This window comes from Canis aureus, chromosome 16 (genome assembly GCF_053574225.1).
Source record: "Canis aureus isolate CA01 chromosome 16, VMU_Caureus_v.1.0, whole genome shotgun sequence".
Lineage (NCBI taxonomy): Eukaryota > Metazoa > Chordata > Mammalia > Carnivora > Canidae > Canis > Canis aureus.
In genome coordinates this window covers 28,148,023-28,170,979 of record NC_135626.1, presented here as the reverse complement: position 1 = coordinate 28,170,979, position 22,957 = coordinate 28,148,023, and the positions used below count along the sequence as shown (strand labels likewise).

At 48.8% G+C, this 22,957-nt stretch overlaps 2 protein-coding genes and 1 long non-coding RNA gene across 11 annotated transcripts in view; 1 reads left to right on the top strand and 2 right to left on the bottom strand.

The window, feature by feature from the left end:
* Positions 1-308: 308 nt before the first annotated feature.
* On the bottom strand, positions 309-6,284 carry SUPT4H1 (SPT4 homolog, DSIF elongation factor subunit). Its single transcript, XM_077852524.1, has 5 exons — positions 6,088-6,284; positions 5,441-5,547; positions 1,460-1,515; positions 1,120-1,173; positions 309-700 (listed from the first exon to the last, which is right to left on the bottom strand). The coding sequence occupies exons 1-5, from the start codon at positions 6,253-6,255 to the stop codon at positions 633-635; spliced, it is 453 nt and encodes a 150-aa protein (XP_077708650.1). The 5' UTR covers positions 6,256-6,284; the 3' UTR covers positions 309-632.
* On the top strand, positions 5,539-8,165 carry LOC144286275 (uncharacterized). 2 transcript variants are annotated; one of them, XR_013354317.1, is made up of 3 exons: positions 5,539-5,915; positions 6,073-6,249; positions 6,935-8,165. It is a non-coding gene; the product is annotated as an uncharacterized LOC144286275 (long non-coding RNA). The 2 variants fall into 2 exon arrangements; XR_013354315.1 differs by having other exon boundaries at positions 5,546-5,911.
* The window catches only part of RNF43 (ring finger protein 43), a 65,616-nt gene continuing 49,508 nt past the window's right edge, over positions 6,850-22,957 (bottom strand). For 7 of the 8 annotated variants that reach the window (XM_077852515.1, XM_077852517.1, XM_077852516.1 and 4 more), the window contains 7 exons: positions 16,973-17,047; positions 16,727-16,858; positions 15,997-16,101; positions 14,744-14,905; positions 14,120-14,222; positions 12,089-13,438; positions 6,850-9,198 (listed from right to left, as the gene is read on the bottom strand). In XM_077852515.1, the coding sequence (XP_077708641.1) occupies positions 9,164-9,198; positions 12,089-13,438; positions 14,120-14,222; positions 14,744-14,905; positions 15,997-16,101; positions 16,727-16,858; positions 16,973-17,047 (1,962 nt within the window). In that variant the 3' untranslated portion in view covers positions 6,850-9,163. Of the gene's footprint in view, positions 9,199-12,088; positions 13,439-14,119; positions 14,223-14,743; positions 14,906-15,996; positions 16,102-16,726; positions 16,859-16,972; positions 17,048-22,110; positions 22,231-22,957 lie in introns of those variants that run through there. The other variant, XM_077852522.1, reaches the window with a different exon arrangement.

Here is a 22,957-nt window from a genome sequence, read left to right as displayed (position 1 = left end):
GCATTAAACATGGTCAACAGGCAAAGAATACTGAGAAACCTCAGGCTTTCTTTCAAGGGACACTTGCGCCAGGTCTAAAGAGCAAAAGTCGGCAACCCTCACACACCAGGACTACCAGCTTGCCTAGACCCAGGACAGCAGACCTTCCAACAAGACCCAAGGAAGCACACTAGAAAGGCTGCAATCCCAGAAGGCTAAAAGACGGGTAATGGGAAGCAGGACTGCCTCTACTGCTCTGGCAAAGTGCTTACAGGGTTAAGTGAGTTCTTCCTGGGCTCATGTAAAAGAAGAGGGACACAAGGCATCTGTCATGGGCTTAAGAACTTTCCTTAAGAACGTTCACGTTTATTGGCATTTGACCCAGAGTCCTACCCATGGGTCAGGGCACAGACCTGGTCTCCTACCCCCCCATTCATTTCAGTCTCTGTCAGTACACAAGCCCAAACCACCCCACCCCCATCAGAAATCCAAAGGTAAAATGACCCAGGGACACGCTGTGCTCTCTCAACAGTCTGCTGAGTCTCAGAACTGGAGGGTGGGGAGTATCTGAAGTTCTGCTCCTTTAGTTCCAGAACAAAAAATAAGCAGATGCAAGAGGTGAGGAGCAAAGATGCTGGCGGCCACACATCTTGCTAGGTCTTTATAGCTGTGTCTCTGGATTTGTAGGCCACTCCTCGACTTTTCAGCTCTCGCACGATTCCTGCAGCAGGAAAAGAAACAGCTCTGTGAGGGGGGAAGATTCCAAAGGGCTAAGAAAGGTCCTTCTACTATCACTTTGGGTGGGGGAAGGGAGGAAGGAAGGAAGGTGCTCCTCAGCAAACTGGAGTCCTAGACAGCTCATCAACTGATGACTCAGGCACACGTTTGGCCATGACTTGGTAAGAATGAAAAGGAAAAGGGAGCCCCGTTGTAGTCACTGAAACCAAGGGTCCTAGACCCAAAATGCCTGGGTTCAAATTCTAGCTCCTCTCTTACTAGCAGGGTGACCCTGGGCAAGCTATTTAACCTCTGTGCCTCAGTTCTCTCACAGAGTTGGGAGGACTAGTGTGCAGTCACATAAAGGACTTCCAGGGAGCTTGGCGCAGTACGCGAACATCGGCTTGCTGTTCTGATAATTACCTTGGGGAAGGCGGCCAGTGACTGACACTGCATATACACCCGGCTTAAAGTTACCTAGGAGAGAAGAAAAGAGATGGCAGTGAGAGAGAATTAAGTCTAAAAACCAAATGGAGGTTTAAGCTAAAAAACGAAAGGAATGCTGCAACTCTTAAGAGAGGAGCAATCACGTCTTTGGGCTACAGTGTTAAATGACAGGGCACAGGACATTTTCTTCATGTTTCCTACAACCCATCTGTTTCATTTGGAGGCCACTTACCCGTTGATTTAAGACTGCCCCACTAGACCCGAGAGACAGCAACAACACAGCTAGGCCAGGATAAGGAGAAAGGGAGACACTTACTGACTCGCTGCCACTTGGAGACCCAGCTGTCCTCTGGACTCATCATCGCAATGATTCTGGGAAGGGAAAAGAAGCACAGTCAGCTGAGCCTCCCCTACTGGAGAAGAGAGAGATGGAGGAAAATGCCCACTTTACTCTTCCAGCCAGCAAAATAGTTCTAGGAGAGGAAATACAGGAAAAAGCCAAGTAGTGAGTCTCTACTAGAAAGCAGGGGAAACAGACTACTAAATGCTGGGAAGGGGCTGATCTAAAGTTAGTACTGATGAAGGTTCTTTGCCTGCGAAGCATAGATCAGTCACCATTCCCAAAGGACTAGCTCACCAGGCTCAAAAAACATCGGGAGCCCCAGCCCAGATTCTCTGGGAAACAGGACAGCTTTAAAAATACGTGACTAACTACAGCCAACAGGACCACTAGGGGGCTGGGCCCCAATGCAAACGGCGGGTAAAAGAAAACCATGGGTCCTCCTACCAGAAGTAAGTTAGACTTGGCCAAGCTCTGCCTCTGATGAGCTGTAGAGCCTAACACACATATGGAGACCACTCTCAGAATTTCATGAGATGAAACTCAAAGACTGAGCTAATACAGGAAAAACAGCTAGCACAGAGTAGGTGCTAAATTAGCATTAGCTCTCCTTACTATCCTAATTGTTCTTCCCAGGATAGCTCTGATCCTAGTGCACAAGCAACAGAAAAGCCACTTAAGGGCTAGAAGGCTGCCACTGGAGCTTGACAGGTAAGCATCAGGCACTTTCAGAAGCTACAGAGGTCATTTCTGTCATTCATTCATTCAATCAAATGCTTGCTGACTGCCTTCTGTGACAGGTATGCTCTAGGACACTGATACCTGCCAACATTTACCTTCTCGATAACCATTCTCTCCTCTTGGCAACAATCTTGGATTCTTATTTGGGGAGCCTCCCTCCCCATCCAAATCCTACATACTCAGCCATCTGCTGTGAGTGGAACTGATCCCACTCTCCAGGGTGGTGAAGTAGGGTAACACCTACCCTGGGCTGGCAGTTTAGTAAGTAGTGTGTTTAAGCCCAGTTTGTGTGTAAATCCTTTTTTAAAAAAAGATTTAAGGCACATATACAGGCTGCTCTCTGGACCAACAGTATGTTTTCTTCTGATCTTCATAAGCAACTTGTCTAGCCTTATAGTGCCTGTCACTCAACCTTATGATTTAACCTCAATAGCACCCCCACCATTCTCCAAACATACCCTGATTCTCCCACCCCATGATTTTGCTCAAGTCATTCCCTTCTTTAGTATGCTTTTTCTAAAATGTTCTCTTACCGCAATCTCCTCAGAGCTCCTGTACTTCTTAAAAGAGCCTGATTCACCTGGTATCTCCTCTGCTTCTAGCTGAGTTCATCTGGCCCTCCTCTGATCTCCTTTAGCCCCTGATATACCCATTTTCCAAAATCTAACTTGTGTCAGAATACACAAATAACTCAAATAACTCCTACAACTCAACAATAAAAAAGCCAAATAACCTACTTCCAAAGTGGGAAAAGCATTTGAACAGATATTTTTCTGAAGATATACAAATGGCCAATAAGCACATAAAAAAGATGCTTAACATCACTAATCATCAGGGGAAGGCAATCAAAACCTCAATAATACCACTCAAATCCAAGAGGGTAGCTACTATCAAATCCTAAACAAAACACAAAACATAAGTAATAAATGTTGGCAAGGGTGTGGAAAAGCTGGAACCCCTGCACACTGCTGGTGGGAACATAAAGTGGTGCTGCTGCTGTGAAAAACACTATGGCAGTTCCTCTAAATGTTAAACATAGAACAACTCAGCAATTCCACTTCTGGATATATACCCTAAAGAAGTGAAAGCAGGGACTTGATCAGATATTTGTAAACCCATGTACATAGCAGCATTATTCATGACAGCTACAAGACAGAAGCAACCCAAGTGTGTAACAACAGATGAATGAATAAAATGTGCTATATACATACAATGGGATCACTCAGCTTAAAAAGAAAAGTCGGATGCATGCCAGGATATGGATAAACCTTAAAGATGTGATGCTAAATGAAATAAGTCAAGTACAAAAGGACAAATATTGTATGATTCGACTTACATGAATTATCTACAATATACTTCAAATTCATACAGAAGGAGGGGCATCTGGGTGGCTCAGTTGGTTAATCATCTGTCTTTGACTTGGGTCATGATTCTGGGGTCCTGGGATCCAGTCCCGTGTTGGGCTCCCTGCTCAGTGGAGAGCCTGCTTCTCCCTCTCTCTGTGCTGCTCCCCCTGCTTGTGGTCTCTCACCTCTGTCAAATAAATAAAATCTTAAAAAAAAAAAAAAATTCATACAGAGAGAAAGTAGAATGGTAGTTGGCAAGGGCTGTGGAGCAGGGAAAATTAGATGAAAAAAGTTCTGGAGACGGATGGTAGTGACAGGTGCACAATGTGAAGATATTTAATACCACTGAATTCTACACTTAAAAATGGAGTTCAACAAGGGGCTCAATTCCAGGACCCTGGGATCATGACCTGAGCTGAAGGCAGATGCTTAACTGACTGAACCTCTGAGGAGCCTCTCTTTATTCATTTGTTAGCAATTTTGTTACAGTGCTAACAAATCAATGAAGGGACTGGAGTGTCTAACTGTGCATATACATGTGTAGGAAGTAAGGTTCCATGACAACAGCGTTTTTGCCCAATCTTTCATTCTTCCTTAGAGGAAGTCAAAGAAGGAATGGGTGGAGTTGGCCTCACCTTGAAGGAAGTTTAGTAAGTACCGTCTTTGAGCCCAGTTTGTGTAAATCATTTTCTTAAAAAAAGATTTAGAGAGGAGAGAGCATGCAGGCAGTGGAGGGACAGAGGGGAAGGGAGAATCTCAAGCAGACTCCCTCCTCACGGAGCACGTAGCCCAATGTGGGGCTCAATCTCATTACCCTGAGATCATGACCTGAACTGAAATCCAGAAATGGATGCTTAACTGACTGAGCCACTCAGGCATCCCTATGTGTAAATCCTTAATTGGCCTAGAGGCCAAAAGACACTTTATAATATCTTCTTAACCCCCAAAGAATACTGCCTTCTGGCTCCTACCTTAGGGGTAAAATAACCTGCGACCTGGCCACTTACGTTAGACTCATTTCCCCTTTTCCCCATTGGACAATCTCACCAAGGAAAACTTCTTATGGGGGTCTCTTAGATACATCTACAAGCATCAGCTTTCAGGTAATAATTTACCATTACTGTACCTTAGCTTACCTTCATTTTCAGGTAGTGTCATCATGCATTCAACAAACATTTATTAGCCCTCTGCCACCTTCCAGGCCCTGTGCCAGATCATTTTTTAAATTTTTTTAACTTATATACATATATTTTAGTTTATATACATAAAATATATCTAAACATGTATATATATATAAAGATTTTATTTATTTACTCATGAAAGACACACACGCAGAGAGAGAGAGAGAGAAAGAGGCAGAGACACAGGCAAAGGAAGAAGCAGGCTCCACGCAGGGAGCCCAGTGCAGGCGCTAAACCGCTGAGCCACCCAGGGATCCCCCATTTCTTTTTAAAAAGATTTTATTTGTGGGTTGCCTGGGTGGCTCAATGCTTGAGCATCTGCCTTTGGCTCAGGTTGTGATCCCAGGATCCTGGGATCAAGCCCCGCATCAGGTTCCCCACAGGGAGCCTGCTTTTCCCTCTGCCTGTGTCTCTACCTCTCTCTCTGTGTCTCTCATGAATAAATAAAAATATTTTTAAAAACAATAATAATAAAAAAGAAATTATTTTATACTCTTTCCCCTTGTTCTACATCTTGTCAATCTAGTATATATTTTACCGTTAGAGCATACTTGTTTGGACTAGCCACATCCTCAAAATAGCTTTGAGAACAACCAGGATTATAGTCTCAGTAGTCTGCTTCACATTTACTTGGTGGGGTGGGTATAGGAGTAACAAAGAAGCGAATGAAGGAATTTAAAGAAGCTTACCCATCAAAGGAAGAGCTGGTGCAGTCATATACCATCTCCCGGTTACCCTTCATCTGAAGGTATGCATCACAATTGTCACAACCGTCATATTCAAACTGGTCTATAGTCTGGGAGGGAGATAAAACGGGGTAGGGATGAACATAAACAAGGCCAAAAGAAGAAGTAGCTTTCTCCATACTTTTACCTGGTCAAGTAGAAGGCTCCCTATGTTGGTTGGCTCTGTCTCATCAGGTTCCCCACCTACCACTCCCACAGCCCCATTCCTAAAGTTCCACCCTCAAGTCTTCCCTCTCTTGTTCCTAACTGCGTTTTACCTATTCCTTTCCCTAGTCCCCTCAGGGTCAGGCATCCTCTCTGATTACTCTCCTCAGCTGCAGATCCCCACCCTCATCTGACTCCCAGTGGCCTTCGGTTTCAACAGATGTTCACCGAACGTCTGTTAAGGATCAGACCTGTGCTGAGGATTCAAAGGCATGTAAGACTCCCTGCGTTCCTACAGACTTAAACGATGGCCTCCAGCAGCTTCCCACACCCCCTGCCAAACCCGGGGTCCTGGACCTTACTTTTCGCTAACCCCCATCCCCCTTGCACCTTTTCCCCCAACCTGGATCCCCCATCGCCCCTACAACCAGCTCCCCGAAGGACACCTTGACCAGCGAACACAGCAAACAAGCCCGCAGATGCCGCAGGTCCTTCGGCACCGTCTCCAGCGCCATCCTCTCCGACAAAACAACCGCAAAGGACTGGGCCTCGGATTCCTCAGCCGCCGGAAGTAAACATCGAATTACCCAGAATGCCTTCCACTTCCGGTACATCGGACTTCCTCTTCCGGCGTGGGAAGCCGCAAGGCCCAGCCCTCCCCCCCGCCTAAGGAGATGGTTTCTCCCGCCTGGAGGCGGAGCCAGCCGGCAGTCACCTGGGCCGGCGCGCGCACCCGCCACCTGGGCCGGCGCGAGGGCGAGGCCCGCGCGGCCGTTGGGCCCGTGGGCAGGGCCGTGGGGGAGGGGCGGCGCGGCTGGCGCCTGCGCGGGAGCGTGCCGCGGCGCGAGCCGGAAGCCGGCGGCGCGGGCCGTTTGATCCTGGCTGCTGGCGGCCGGCCGCCGCTCCCCTTCGGAGGTTCCCGGATGCCAGCCGAGATTCCTTTTTGTCTTCCCGTTTTAAAAGCGTAGGACCGGAGAGTCCGCTGTCTCCCTCTGGGTTCTCTCTGCGGAGCGGGAAAGAAATCGGGGACAGCCCCTCTGCTTCCTGGGAGCAGTGCAGGGTTTCCGCTTGCCGTCGGCGGGAATGCTGGCCTGGGAGCCCAGGGCGCGCGACAGGCGTATTTAATTAATTATCGTTTAATTTTTTTTCGTTTAATTTTTTTTAATGTATTTTCCTTGTTCCGGCTGATGATTTAGGCTTTGTGCAGCTTTTAGCATTGAGACAGTTCCTTCACTTGAGAACATCTGTGGGGGATAGCAGATCTTGTGTCTTTTTTTTTTTTTCATCCTTTAGAAAGCAAGATACTTCTTTGCTCTCTGGTTCAAAGCTGGGCTACGGACAAGGACCGGCGCTGTGAAACCTTTCCAGAAGAAGGGGAAACGTGCTTTGTGAGGCCGGCCGGGAGCAAGGGCCGCCCAGGCTGTGTGGAATTCGTGGCAATTCAGCACCAGCCCTGGATCCTCACAGTCGCCCCACGAGAAGGCGGAGCACAGTGGTGTTTATCAGAGTTGGAGCTCCGGGATATAAATAGATGGTTTCAGACCCTGCTACTCTATCCTCCCAACCAGGCCTCCCAACCGAAACTGGCTTTTTCAAGGGGGCCTGCTGCTGTTCGTGCCCGGGCCGTGCTGTGTTCAGATGGGCTCTGTGATGGGTTAGGATGTCCTCCAGCCCTGGATACTTACTTCCCACCTCCAAACTTGCTTTCAGGCTGGTCTCAGGGGAGCCCTGCAACACCTCTGTGAAGCAGGCCAATTTTATGGGTGGGAAAAGCGAGGGTATTTGCCCAAGGTCACAAAGTCACAGGAGTGTGGAGTAAGAGGTACAATCATAATAATACCGATAATGACTGGACCACAGAATCTAGTCATGCTTCCCTCCACCCTTCCTTGATCTCCCTAACCCATGCTTTTAGGGGCTTACAAGCCAATTCTTGTTACCTAACCCACCACTCTGTTCTGTCCTGTCATAAAATCAGAGCCTGGCCTCAGATACCAGAAATCACGTATTTCTGTCAATGTAAACGATTGAAATTGTTACCCTAAGTGATAGTCATGACAACAAAACCACAAGACCAGACCACATTTATGGATAAATATATTAGCAAATAAATACATTTCTCAACATAGTGCCTGATTCAAGCGTCTTTCTGTCTGGTTCAGATATAAATACCCATGTGGGTGCCTAGGTGCTACTTCCCCCACTGACTTTGAGGGAAGAAGATTCCCAGGTAGGGTCCTGTGCCCACTTTGCTCCCACATTCACATTCCAAATGGGATAATGCCTGAGGAGCCAGCAATGGTCCAGCTGCCCTGGGGTGAATATCACCCTCAGGAGGCCCCTCAGCCCTTGTCCACAGGGTACCAGCTACCCACACCAGAGGTCTTGCATGTACAACCTCTTGCATGCACACCTTGCTGGGTGTCCCTGGCCTCTATGGCTTATAATGGGAAGCTGGGCCTTGGAGCCATCTAAACCCAAATGTCCCAGTTTGCTTTTTCTTTGTTTCCCCCTGTTCCTCATCCCAGCTCTGACAGAAAACTCCCAGAGAAGAATCTGTTGTTGTCCTTGTTCAGCTGTAATTCTGTCTTTTCTACCTTCATTCTGTCCTCCCTCCCTCTTCTGGATGAAATCCAGCAGAAGTCCTATTCTTTCCACCTACTTTGGGACTTTGAGATAGGCAATCTCCAGGAAGGAATTATTCCCTCCCCACTACCCCTACTCCCAGCCCCCAGAGGAGCTGGAGCTGCTGGAGTGACAAGGGAGTTTGAGAGTCAGAGGTTTTTCATCCCTGGTTCTTCAAGGTGCTGCACCATTTCAGGGACAGGACTCCACACCCAGCTTCCCAGAGCCTCCCCTCAGACTTAATATAGGGGATCTGACAAAGACAAGAAGGGGAAACCATTCTCCCTGATGCACCAGGACAGGCATTGCCTGGAGAAGCTTCAGAGCCTCTCGTTTTAGGCTCAGGGCTCACCTATGTTCCTAATCCTTTTGCAAAGAAGGAAAATGATAAAAGCCACGGTTGCTGCTGATGCAGCAGCTTTACTGAGGAGTCAACACTGGTGTGCAGGACTCACCCAAGAAAGGAGGTAAGAAGGACCCAGTGGCAGGTATACACATGAAACTTGGGATGAGGAAGACCTGCTGGGCCTGGGGAAAGGAGCAGCACCTTTATAACACCTATCTACCCATACCTAGCTTCCTGCTCCTACAAAACAGCCTTTAAGGGAGCCAGCCCACATAGACAGTAGCTGGTTGCCTGGCTGGACACAGACTTGCTGCAAGGCAGATGTATTCTGCACACAAGGTCCAGAGCTGGGAGCAGGGCATGCCTCCTGCCACCCACCATCACCACTCCTCTTCCAGAGGTTCCAGGAAGTATGGCAAAAAAAAAAAAAGAGGGGGTGTTTTCTGAGGTCCTTTCTTCTCTCAGGAGCAGGACTCTGTGCCAGGTAGGGCCTGAGTCATCCGGAGCACACTCTTGGTTCAAGCTAGGTCTGAGCATCTCACACAGCCTGTTCACACAGCTAGCTCTTCAATCTCCTCCTCTGAGCCTGCATTTAGAGAGAGGGGAGGAAAATGGTAAGTGAGGGTCAGGCAGCCTCTTTCCTGTTCCACCTGCAAGTGAGTATGGCTGGGAGAGAACCATAGAGAGGGAGGAGCAAGGAATGTGTCCAAAAGGGGTAATTAGATTGAAAGCTGGGAGGGGCCCCAGTTGGGATACAGGGGAGGGAGGGAAGCTAAAGAAAGAGAAACATATATAGCAACCAACGTGTTGCAAATACTTACTATTTGCTCATTAATCCAATAAATACTTATTAAGCACTTGTGAATCTGACCTGTTACCATGTGCCACACTGAAGAATAAGCAGGGACTTGATGATCTTGTAGAAGAGAAGATGTGTATGCAAAGGGAAATTATGCAGTGTGACAGGACTGGATCATATAAGACCTTTCCTGGGAAGGGGACAGATCATGTTCAAGTGGAACAATCAGGAAGGGCTTCCTGAAAGTGAAAATAAACGGGCTGGTCCTGCAGAAATAGATAAGAATTGGATTTATGGGGGGTACCTGGGTGGCCCAGTGGTTGAGCATCTGCCTTTGGCTCAGGTCATGATCCAGGGGTCCTGGGATTGAGTCCCACAAGGGGCTCCCCGCAGGGAGCCAGCTTCTCCCTCTGCCTATGTCTCTGCCTTTCTCTCTGTGTCTCTCATGAATTTAAAAACAAAAACAAAAAGAATTGGATTTATGGGAATAGAGAGGCAGCAGAACATTCTGGGTTATAGGGACTACAAGAAGTATTTACTAGGTTTGGCTAAAGCATGGGGCTGGGGAAGAGTGAAAAGGTTGGGGAAGGAAGACGGGCTAGCTGGTGCTAGAGTCTTGAAGGCTAAACAGGCTCAGTTTTTCTTTACTGTGGACAAAATAGAACATTTGGAAATTTCTGGACAGTTTATTTGAGGAAGATGAGACTGGCAGCAGTAGGTGAGCAGGGTAGCTGTGCTGCATGACTCTACGGGACACAATGCTGTATGTGCAGTGCCTAGCCTTCATGGCCCTGTAAGAGGGGAGGGAGGAGCTAAGAGCTCCTGCCTTGATCTTTAGGCTGCATCTAAGACATGGGCAGGGGCCATGAATTCTGAAGGAGAAGGTAAAAAAAACTATCAGGGATAGAGTTAACAGAAACTGGCACTGACTGGATTTGAGGAACACGGAAGAGGGAGGCATTGAAACCAGTTCTAAGTATGGGAGAGAGAGGAGGCAGTGGTCAGGCACCAGCAGCCCTCAAAGCACACACATGATAGGGTCCAAATGGATCACCCACACATGGCCAAAGCTTGCTCTACATGGCTTTAAGGAAGTAATTATTTTCTCTGCTGTGACTGTGTACATGCCCGTGACCCCACAGACCTGTATCTCCTGGTTGACAAGTTCCATGTCCTCAGAGCCTAGCCTGGAACCTAGCACATAGCAAGCATACAATATAGGAAGGAAAAAGGAGGGAAGTAGTGAATGAATGAATGATAACAGCTGTTGGTCTTGACTGTAGGATTCTTAGATTGTGACGCCTTATATTTCAGGACCTCTGGGTTCCCTTTTGGGGTGCCCAGTGATAGCTGTAGGCAAAGAGCTGTGTCATCTACACCATGGGAGATGATGGGGAAAATGGGAAAGTGGAGGGGCTGCTCTGGAGGAGGAAGAGGAGGATTTGAGCAAGAGAAAACTGAGGATTTACATTATCACCATTGGTCATAATACAGTATCAGGGATGCACTTGAGGACCCAGGAAAATGAGGTTGGTCTTATTAACAAGGGTGCTTAGAAGGGAAGCCTTAGTTGTCCTTTACCCCAGGGGAAGAAGAGAAAACCTAAAGACCCACAGGGTTGCTGGGAGCCATCCATGATCTTTCTTTTCTTTTTTCTCTTTTCTTTTCTTTTCTTTTCTTTTCTTTTCTTTCTTTTCTTTTCTTTTCTTTTCTTTTCTTTTCTTTTCTTTCCTTTCCTTTCCTTTCCTTTCCTTTCCTTTCCTTTCCTTTCCTTTCCTTTCCTTTCTTTTCCTTTCCTTTCCTTTCCCTCCCTCCCTCCCTCTTCTTTCTTTCTTTCTTTCTTTCTTTCTTTCTTTCTTTCTTTCTTTCTTTCTTTCTTTCTTTCTTTCTCTCTCTCTCTCTCTCTCTCTCTCTCTTTCTTTCTTTCTTTCTTTCTTTCTTTCTTTCTTTCTTTCTCTTTCTTTCTTCTTTCTTTCTTTCCCTTAATTACATAGCTCTTCTCATATGGCCTACTGTTATGGATATCTGCAGTTATTTCTCCTACAAGACTTCATATTGCCTAGGATTATGGCTATCAGTAATTATTTCTCCATGCTGTACTCAAGAGCAAGGAACACTTCTTGGCCTTCTTTGTAGTTAAAGCCAGAAAATTGGTGGCTCAGTCAGTTATGCATCTGACTCTTGGTTTCGACTTAGGTCATGATCTCAGGGTCATGGCGTGGAGCCCCCAGTTGGACTCTATTATTAGCAGGGAGTCTGCTTGAAGATTCTTTCTCTCTGCCCCTCCCTACTCTCTCATAAATCAATAAATCAATCAATCTTTAAAGCTGATCGTTGAAGTGTGTGCATTGGTACAGCTTTACTAATTATTAAAATATTGAAACACTTACATTTGAGCTGTTGCCCCAAACCCCCCCAAGTGCTTTCTGATATTTCATCTATACTGGCACTTCCCCCTGAGACCTCCCTATGGTCTGGCAACCACAGGAGTAACACCTGGCAGAGTCAGAGTACTTCAGCCAGTATCCTACACTATGCTTGTTGTTCAGTATTTTGAATGTTACCCCATTTGTACCCTTCTCAGCTTCTGTCAACCTGTTATTGGCTGACTTCACCCATTCTACAATAACCTCCAGTTATCCTCTCCCCACCACACCCTCTTCCCCTGAAAACTCACCAGGCTGGGCTGGCGGCACCTGGCAGTGTGGGTAAGGGCATGGCCTGCCCTCTGGGGTGCCAGAACTCCGTTCAGAAGGCCCCTCTCCTGGTGGGTGTGGACCCAGGGACTGGCGTGGAGTCAGACACAACCACACTGGCTGTGAACTTGAGTAACAACGGCCTGAAGAATCTGGTAGCAGCCTCCTGTCGAGGCCTGGAGGTCCAAAGATCAGTGGGTGGGCCTCTGGGGACCAAGGGTATGCCAGGTTGGTACTGTAATGGGGAAAAATCTGGCAACCTGGGTGTGCAGTCAAGTCCTGGGGCTGAGAGGCTGGTGGGGGCTCTGAGAGGCCCCCCCGCCTTTTCCTCTGTGGGTGTCGAACAGGGAGGCTGGATTTCTGCAAATGTAAGAGGCTGCTGGGACTCGAGTTGGGGGCATCAGCTGGGCCTGGGGCTGCCTCCATGTGGGCCCTGGACCTTTGTGGGTTGGAGAGCTGCCCTGAAGGGGCAGTTGGGTGGGATCTGGCAGCTTGCTGATCAGGGGAAGGTGGCTCTGGCTGGGGCTGTGTCTGAGGAACGGGAGGCCTGGCCTGGGGGGCCCCAGTCTCTGGGCCAGGCTTCCGGCCATGCCATTGGAAGCGTTTTTTGTAGTGGTGATGCCGGTGGCGGTGGTAGTGGACATGGCTGGGAGCCTGGGCTTCCCCTGTGGGCACCACTGAGTCCAAAGAACGGGGCCGACAGGTCACACTAGGCTGAGTCTCCTCCTCCCGCAGCTCCCCCTCCGGGCTGCAGTATACCAAGGGGTCAAAGTCACTGCTCAGGGAGCTGCGGAAGGTAGAACTGCTGCCATGGATGCCCTGAAGACTGATGTCCGTGCAGTTTACCACTGAGTCACTTGAAGAGCCATGGCAGGGCCCTGAACTGGAGTCACTGGCTGGCCCATCTGCCAGGTAGCCACTGCGTTCTGTGCGGTAGCTTTCTCCAGAGCCGCTGCTGTCATGAGGCCTGGCCCGGCGTGGGGGTGCTGGGCAAGCAGAGGGATGCTGTGAGGTACATCGGAGGTGGTTCAGCCCCCAGCCTGGCGCATAGGGGTGCTGGGCCACTGCCAGGCGCTGCTGCTCACCCAGAGCCCTGGGATGTGCAGCTCTGGGGAGGCGATGGTGCCGGGGGGCCGTGCCTGGCTCCTGTGATGTTAGGAAGGGACCAGGTGGTGGGGGCCGAGACACTGTACTCCGGGAAGGGCCCAAGAGGTAGGCAGCAGGTAGGTGGTAGTGGGCATGGCCAGGATGCTGCCGAATGAGGTGGAGTCTGCGGCCTGGTTCCTGGTAAGATCGAGAGGGTCCCAGGGACTGAGAAAACGAATCTCCCTCTGGAAGAAAAAGAACCAAGAGCATAGGTGTTTGCCTCCACAAACCTATGGAGGGTGTATTCAGAAAAGTATGGCTGTAGCACACCTATTGGAGCCCACATAGCCTGTGTGTTCAGTCAGAGTTGGGGAACCAAGCACTTTCCTAATCTGCCTGTGGCCCGAGGCACCCTGGGCTCCTTCCAGACATCCCTCCTGGGGAGCTCCCCTGTGCATGTCCTTCCCTACTCTTCCCACTAGTCCATGTGGGGCTCTTTCACTCAGGGCCCCCACTAGCCCCTGGTGTACCTTTGGGTAAATTAGAAAAAGGCTCTCTCTCCTCAAGATACTTTACTTTCATCTTTTAGGAAATTTTCATAATATCCTGGTTTAGTTAGAATAAGATACTTTATTGCCAGAAAATCAAAATTATAAATATACAAGCTACCCAGATTTAGAATCAACAAGGTTGTCATAAAAATACAATTTTGAAAGTAGTAAGTTTACAAGGTGAATGGTGTTCCCCGCCCCCCCCCCCCCCCCCCGCCCTTCATCTTAGGTACTCTTGAGCAGTGCACAGCTTAAAGAATGATAAGGGCAGACCTGTTTTCTCCCCAGCCTCAAGGCAGAACCTCTCGTCAAAGGGCTGCCTTGTCCTAGAACCATTTGGCTGAACATACGGGAGTGTTTGGCTCCCCCTCCTACCTATGATGTTGAACATGCAGAGAGGGCATGTCCGATGCTGATGTAGCCAGGGGTCCACACACACACGATGGAACTCATGGAGGCAGGAAATGATCCGTAGCTCCTGCAGAACACAAGGGGGTCCAAACCAAAGTTATCTGTCAACAGCAGCAACCAGGATTCCCCTGACTCCCTCTGGCTTCTCCTTCTTGTAAAATACCACATAACAGAATAGAAACAGTAAGGGCTTTGGTATCAGGTAAACCTGGATTTTGCCACTTAGCTGAATGACCTTGGGCAAGTTCCTTAACAGATAATTTTCTGCTCTAAAAGGAAGATTAAAAAACCTAATCTACCCCCACCCTGCATTGTCATGAGGCTAAAATGAGGTAATGCATCTAAAGTGCCCACTGCAGAGCCTGGCACACATGGTACACACTCAACACACAATAGTTCTCTTTCCCTGGAAGACCAGAAAAATAACCGGACTTCAAGGCTATCCCCTATCTCTACTTCATGCAAGATATATAGGACACAGATGCAACCAGAGCACCCACATCAGCCTTAAGTGCCTCCTCCAGCCTCCTGTGCTACTGCTTCTCTCCCCAGCCTGGTCATAGAGGTCAACCACAAGCCCTGCCTTACCTGGCCCTCAGAGAACTCCTCCAGGCAAATGGCACACACGGGGGCAGAGTTACAGCTGCTACTCGAGTCTGGCCACTCAGCCCGAGCCCTCTTGCAGCTGGCCCGGTACCTCCTGGTGGCCAGCTGGCTGATGGCCCAGGCTGTTCGCTGTTGAAGGGGATCCTGGGAAGATGGGTGGGGTTCAGAAGAGGTAAGGGCTCCTTTTCCCTCACCATGGGATCTCGGGACTTTGGTGTATACTCGGTTCCCAGTCACACAGTTAGATCACATCGTCAATTGACAACCCCTAGGAGTCTGTCCCCTTCAAGCTCATACATGGCTCTGCCAAGTAGGCCAAGCCCTCCCACCCCACTCCCTCATTCTACTATCAAGCTTTCTTTTCCTCGATGACCCAGGAGAGAAATTTTTCATCCAACTGTCTGCTTGACATCTTAACTTAGATATCTAATAGGCCCATTAAACTTAATTCCTAATCCCATTAACTTCCCAACACCACACCCATCCTCTTCGCTTAAAACTTACTACTTCTGCTCAAAACCCTCCAGTAGCTTCCCTTTCACCCAGAGTGAAAAACACAGTCCTGCCCATGGCCTCAAAAGTCCAGTCAACTCCTGTCCTCACCTTCTTCTCTGCCCTCTCACTCACTCTCTTCTGGCCACAGGCCCCCTAGCTGTTCCTCAGACATACTGGGCACACTTCTGCCTCAAGGCCTCTGCCTCTACTGTGCTTCCTGTCTGATCACACTCTCCCCAGATTTCTGCACATACCACCCCCTTCACCCACTTAGGGTCTTTCCTGTAAATGTCATTCTCTCAGTGAAGCCTTCTCTGGCTTTGCTTTTAAAAAATAACCCTGTCCCTTTATATTCCCTCTTCTATTTTATTTTTCTCCCTGGCACATACCACCATCCAAAATACTACATATTTTATTTATTTTGTTTATTGCTTGTCTTTTCCCAATAAAATTAAAGGTCCCTGAGGGAAGGGATTTTCTGTCTTTTTGTTCACTGTTCCAACACCTGGAACAGTGCCTGACCCATACGAGGAGCTGTCTATATTTGCCGAATAAATAAATGAATAGGTCAGCCTATGTGAAGAAGCTGCTGGAGATCAACAAGTTGGATGCCAGGGTGTTTAGACATAAACTGTTTCAAGAGCATAAGGTACCTTCTTTCTTCCCTTTCCCCTTCCTGCTCTTTATCCTCCCTCACACATGAACATGCCCACTTCCACCAGGGAACCCTCCCTGCTCACCGGCCTGCTGTGTTGAGGGCGGCACCGGATACGCAGCACTGAAGCCAGGATGACCACAAAGATGGTGCCCACCACTGTCAGGAGGATCCACACATCATAATCTGGCTAGGGGAGTGAGCAGAGATGGAAAGAATCATGCTTCTGGAAGGAGCCAATTTGGGAGAAACTCAGGTATCCAGGAGACAGACAGCTAGAGGTCCCCTCAAGTCTTCCAGCAGAGGGGATGAGGTGGGGAGGAGCCTGTAGGTGGGGTTAGGTGGTCCCTCTCTGTCCATGGGCACTCCTGGGAGAGGGTCCTCCAGATGTCAGCTGTGAGAGGTACTATGTGAAGACCTGTATGCTTGGGGGAAAGAGGAAAGGGACCCCTCTGCTTAGTGAGAGCCTCCCAGTGACAAGCTGGGTGAAATTTCTCGCCAGTGGAGAAACACCAGCCAGGTTATCAGACACTGGGGGCAGGACTTCTTTCTGGCTCTGCTACCCTGTGCCACGAAACCACAGAGCTGAAAACAACTTTAGAACTCAGCTGGCCTAACCTATTTGTTCTGCAGCTGAAGCCCAGAGGGAGAAGAAACTCATCCAGAAGTACACAGCTGGGGATGAAGTTGAACTATAGGGTTTCTAAATTCTCTTTAGCTCTAGGAGTCCAAGGACTTCCGATGGGAGTTGCCATGGAACAAGGAGGTAGTGAGAATGGGTGCTAGGGCAGGGTCTGGAGATCTGGCATGCTTACCCAGGTTGGGGATTCCTTCAGTTCAATCCTAACATGAGCCTTTCGGTTCTTGTACACAAACTCCATCAACTTCTCGGCATCGTTACCCCAGATCAATACCACTGGCCAAGTCAGCCCCAGGGGCTGCTGCAGCTGTGGGAAGCAAAGTGACCACAAGGGCTGTTGTGTCCTGACTCGTCTTTCCCCAGGTAACTTTATCTCCCTCCATCCAGCAACCTCTTCAAACATCCCAACGTCCCTGGGTACCTGCTCAGCAGCTGCTCGATCCTCAGTGATGTCAAAAAGGACAGCACTAGCTCCTCGCTCCCCTGCCATCCGGGCCTGCAGGGACACACAGCCAAGGTCCACGGGGGTCAGAGGAGGACACAGCCCATTCATGCACTGGCCTCACCCTCACATGTTCATCCCCTCCTAGGACCATGCACACATGGTATCCCAGCACATTCATATGCAACACATGCAAGGGGGCAGTGGGACTAGGATCCCTGTCCTGCCCTGACTCGCCCAGCTCCCACTGCCTTCAAGGACAGCATCTAATCCTTCCTTTTATAATAGAATAAACCCTTAACAAGTATTTAGTAGGTGCCACCTAGTGGACTAGGCTCTAGAGCTAAGGACAAATAAGACCTCTCCCTACCCTCAAAGTACCACAAGTCTACCTTCACTAAGGAGTGTGAGAACAGAAAGCAGGGAATGACCAGCACCCCCGGGGAGCAGAGAAGGGTGACCAGTCCCCAGTAGAGAGAGGGAGAAGGGGAGAAAAGACAGGTGGGGAGCTCCTTCAGAATAGAGCTGGGCTTTCCAAGGTTCAACCCTGCCTGACGAGAGAAACCTGCAGGGCATCCCCCAGAGGCCGGGGACCCTGCTGCCCACCAGGGTTTCTCCATGGCAGAGCCCCAGACTCAGCCAATCTCTTGGTGTCTCTCTCTCCCTGACACACTCTAGTTTGCCAACACTTCCTGGCTCCAATTCAAGGCCTTAATGGAGTCCCTGACCAGTGTTTCATCCCTGCATCCCCTCCCTGAGGGTGGCACTGGAGACTCCATGGGGATAGACCTGGACCTGAGGGGCTGTTCGCACAGGGTGCAATTGCGCATGTGTGCGCATGCGTGCTTGCCAAGGCTCCAAGAGCAGACTTGGGGTAGCAGAATCTAGCCAAGCAGGCAGAGCAGAGCAGAGCCAAAAAGAGAGAGAGAGAAAAAAAAAAAGCAGGAATCTGGAAGCCCTGGGTGTGGGGTGAGAGAAGGGAGATAGGAGCAGGGGGTGGGGTGGAGGTGCAAGGGCAAAGGAGCAAGACAGATACTGTCCTGCCTTGTGTCAGGCCTCCCTGCCCAGTGTAGCCACTCTCCAGCCTTTCTCCCCAAAGCAAAGGCTCAATTGTCCTGGTATCAGGCTGGGACTTCATGCCTCTGTGGGCCTGCTGAGTCTTTGGGGCTTTGCTGCAGGCAATGAAGGAGTTAACCCCTCTGCTAGCAGTGGTGGCAGGAAGAGGAGTCAGTGCTGGAGCTTACTCACACTCTTAGTGCTTTGATCTCTGCTTTCCTTCACGGGGAAAGCCTGTCTGGGCAGGTCTCCTGCCAAGCAGGCCAGGGGAGCGGCTCCTTGCTCCAGCTCCTCACTCCCCAGGAGGCAGCAGGGGCCAGGGGGCCCCTCACCAACAGTCAGCCTATTGCCTGGGGAGCCCTGGAAGGTGGTGGAGACACTCAAGTGGGGCCCTGTTTTGTCAGGAGGGTAACTTCTCCCCCTTCCTCCTTCCCTCCCTCCCTCTCTGAGTTACTGAGGAGTGGATTGGGCTCTCTACCAGCACCCAGGCCCAGCCCAGGCCCAGGCTCCCCAGCCCAATTGGCTGGAAATTCACAGGACTCCAGAATGGAATTGCTGAAGAAATTGAGAGATCACAGGCTTCCTTGTCCTCCTGCCCATTTACTGCCAGGAAGTCCACCCCAATTAGGTGACCCCAGGCAAAAAGAAGCTCTCCAACTTTCAGAATCCCCCAAGCCAGGGCATGGGAGCAGCCCCAGAGGACGAGGAGAGGGGCTCCTACTGCTAGCGTCACAGTTTAGGACTCGGTCAGGGCATGGGGAGGTCACCCCAGTAGTCAAAGAATTAAGACTGCTGGATCCTGCATGCTGCCAATGCCTCAGTTTTCTCATGCCCAGATTGAGACCCTACACCCAGCCCAGCTTGGAAGAGCATGAGGGAAGGGCACAGTCTTCCTTCTCCAGAGATTTTCTTACCCGCCCCCCCTTTGAAGGATTGGGATAGGAACAGTGGAAAGTAATTACCCTGATGTTCAAACACCCCAGCCCATTACAGCCCATAATTACAAAGTTGTAAAAGAGATCAAAGAAAGAGTACTGGCCAACAGGGGAAACAAACAGGACTTTCAGGCAGTGGGTACCTGTGTCCAGAGTTCTAGGAATCAAAAAAGCAAGACTTGGGGCCAGATGGCAGCCCATTCTGAGGCTGTCCATGCTTCCTTCCAGTCCACCTGCACCCAAGAAAGTGGGAAAGAGGGAGAAAAAGAAGCACTTCTTGGGAGACTGGAATCTGAAAGGCAGAGCGGGTGGGTAGGCCCTCTGCCTGGGAAGACTGGGCTCTAGAAAAACAACCCAGAGATCTCTTTGGGAGCTGCAAAGAGCCAGCCAGAGCCAGTCAGCCCCTTTGCTTGCTGCTCATGGCCTTCAGCAACCAGAACCAGTACCATGTAGGATTTGTACACTACCCTCTACACTTCTCTGGACTATAGGTTTCCTCTCTAGACATAGTAACAGTCTCTGTAACCTCTTCCTCATCAAAGACTGATTGAGTACTTACTGTGCCCAGGGCACCAAGCCAGGGAAGGCCAGGGCCTCTAGAACGACTCATCATCTAGTTATAGAGACAAAGTATGTACAAAAGATAATGCTGATAACATTCTAGATTACAAATTAATAAAATAGACCAGTAGTTCCCAAATCTTTTTTTCTTTTTTCACTGTGGAAAGCCCTTGCCTCCACTCTCCCCACTACACACATTCACACACACACACACACACACACACACATACACAATCTAACACAAATCTTCAATCACAAAACATAGAAAAGTGAGCTGAGTTTGAGCTGAAGTTAAGAGCAAGCCTTGGTTTCCCCCTTCCCACAAAGCACCTCCATAAACCTGGTGTGTACAGCATGGATAGAGACCTTGAAAGCATCCCAGAAGAGCTGGATTCCTGCCCCTAATAGACTAGCTGGACTGAACCAGTCAGGAAAGATTCAATAGAAGAGGTGGAATTCATTTGGGCTTGAAAGCAAGGGTTGGAGGAAGTAGAAGAGATATAGCCTTTATTGAGACCTACTCAGCTCACATTGCTCAGGTTTGAGTCCTGGACTTGCTACCGAATATTAGCTGTGAGACTTTGAGCATGTCATGTAATTGCTTTCTTTTCTGTAAACTGGGGATAATAATAGGATCTACTTCACAGGGTTGTTTCGTGGACTGTATAAGTTAATCCATGTAAAGCCCTCTAATAGTACCTAGTACATACATACTCAGTGTCCCTTAAGCATTATTTATTGTCATATCAGCTATTACTACATGCTTTGGGTACCTAATTTCATTTACTCCTCACAACTCTATAAGAGTCATCCAGTTTTAAGTTGAGGAAACTGAGGCTCAGAGAGACGGAACAACTTGCCCAGTGTCACACAGCTAATAAGCAATGGAGGCAGGATTCCCACTCAGGATTTCAGTTTTCCAAGTGCATGGTTTCTAGGTAGTGGTCTCTATGGTAAGAGAGACAGGGGCTCATCTCCAGAGCCAGTTTATTTCACCCAGTAGAAGGCTACTGCTTTAGTCCAGGCATGAGGCAATCAGGACATGGATAATCACAAGGATGGCTGTGGAGTTGCTAATAGAGAAACAGAAACTGGGTGGCTCAGTCAGTTAAGGGCTGCCTTTGGTTCAGGTCATGATGCCCATGTCGGGCTCCCTGCTCATCAGGGAGTCTGCTTCTCCCTCTCCCTCTGCTGCTCCCCCTGCTTATACCCTCTCTTTCTCAAATAAATAAATAAAATCTAAAAAAAAAAAAAAAGAAAGAAAGAAAGAAACCAATTTGGATGACTAGATAGCAGGAGGAGGTTGGTGGTGGTGACAAGAACAGAAGAGTCCAGAAAAAATTATGGTGAAGGTCTTAGAGAAGATAGAGAGAAGTGACAATGAAAGAAAAAAACCCCAATCTTGTTAACTATAAAAGCATAAGATGATGATGCCAATGATGACAACGGTGATAATTGTAATCATTTATTGAGTGATTCCTATGTGCTTAGCATGGGGCTAAGAGCTTCCATCTGTACTATTTCATTAAATACTTATAACTACTTTATGGTATAAGTCCCATTATTATTCCCCTTTTACAGATGAGGAAACAAGAGGCCCAGAGAGGTGAGCTCAAATGTCCAGGTCACACTGAGGGGCAGTGGAGATGCCAGGCTTCAGACCCAGGGCTGTCTAACTCAAGAGCCCCAGCTCTGTTGATGGTAATGACACCACTAATGCTAATCGATATACCAGAGCAGAGCTGATTCAAGTTAGCAGTTTTCAAACTTATCATTAAAACCCCCTTTCCCCTATCGCTTCCCCTGAGGGGGAAGTATGTATTCCCCTACCAAAATATATGTATTTTTTATTTTTTAAGCTTTTAAAAAGATTTTATTTATTTGAGAGAGAGAGAGAGAGAGAGAAGGTGAGCATGAGCATGGGAGAGGGGCAGAGAGAGAGGGAGAAGCATCCCAGGATCATGACCTGAGCCAAAGGCAGATGTTTAACTGACAGAGCCACCTGGGTGCCCCAAGCCATATATTTTTTTTTTAATGTTTTTACCAAACTAACTGCATGTATTATGTACAATTCATTTTCCTATGAGAAAACTTGTAATTAAAAGCAACAAATAAATATCTAGTTAAGCTGCGGGACTTAGGAAATATTGGTAGTTCACAGACCTCCTTTGGGCTGGGGATCCCAGGTAGGAGCTGCTTGGTGAGGTCTAAGGATGAGACTTGAGGGAAGCCTTGGACCCCACCAGCTGGAGACCATGGGGCTAGGGCACTCCCACAGAGATGAGGGAGAAGCCTGGTTTGAAGAAGCTGAGGAGTGAGTGGGGGGTGGCGGGGAGGAAGCATGAGCAGTGACCGCAAAGGCTGTGGAAGAAAAACAGGTCCCCAGGCAGCAGCCAAGGTGCTTCTTCTAAACCCCTAAGGGTTTTTTTGTTTCTGTGTTTGTTTTAGCTCAGGCACTATTGGTACTTGACATACATCATTTTTATTCTCGCAGTGATCACTGGGGTAGAAAATAAAAGTCCCATTTTATGGTGGAGGAAACAAAGGCACAATAAGGTTAAGTACCTCAAAGAGCACCAACCACGTGCTCCTTGCTTCCTAGCGTTTGTGCACATGCCTCATTTATCCCCCAGGAGTGTGATTCTCCAGGGAAGAGAAGAAAACCTCCCGGGTGGATGGCGACCTCACAGGTGGCCCAGTGTTCACACGTATGTGACATCATACATTACACTGCTTTAGAAGAACAGTGGAGCTTCTCTGAGCCCCTCCTCCCCCATCTCCCTCTCCCCCCCAACCTCTGCATCTTACACACTCATACACACACACACACACACACACACACACTCTGCACTCACATTCATACTACCAAGCACTAGGCACTCATCTACCAAATGAATAAATGAATGGCATTTGCCCCTATTCTGTAAGGCAAGGGAAATCTAATAGCCAAAAGCAGGGTAGCTTCAACCTAACAAAATTCTGTTGCCATTAAGGACCCACACAGTCTTTTTTCCTTTTCTTTTTTTAAAGATTCATTTATTTGGAGGGGGGGGAGGCAGAGAGAGAGAATCTTGACCCAGACTCCCCACTGAGCATAGAGTCTGATATGGGGCTCCATGCAGGGCTCCACACGGGGCTTGATCTCACCACCCTGAGATCATGACCTGAGCCAAAATCAAGAATCGGCCACTTAACCAACTGAGTCACCCAGGTGCCCAAGACCCACCCAGTCTTGTCTAGAAACCACACTCTCCGGCTCTTCCAAGTGTGTCCTGGCCCCTATTTCCCACATCTTCCCGTAGCTCCCTTCTGCATCAGTTATGGCCAGGCTGGGGAGAATATCTTCACCCACCTGTGGGTGCCACATTCACAATCCTGCCCACATTCCTGCCCCCTCCAGGGGTCAGGTAAG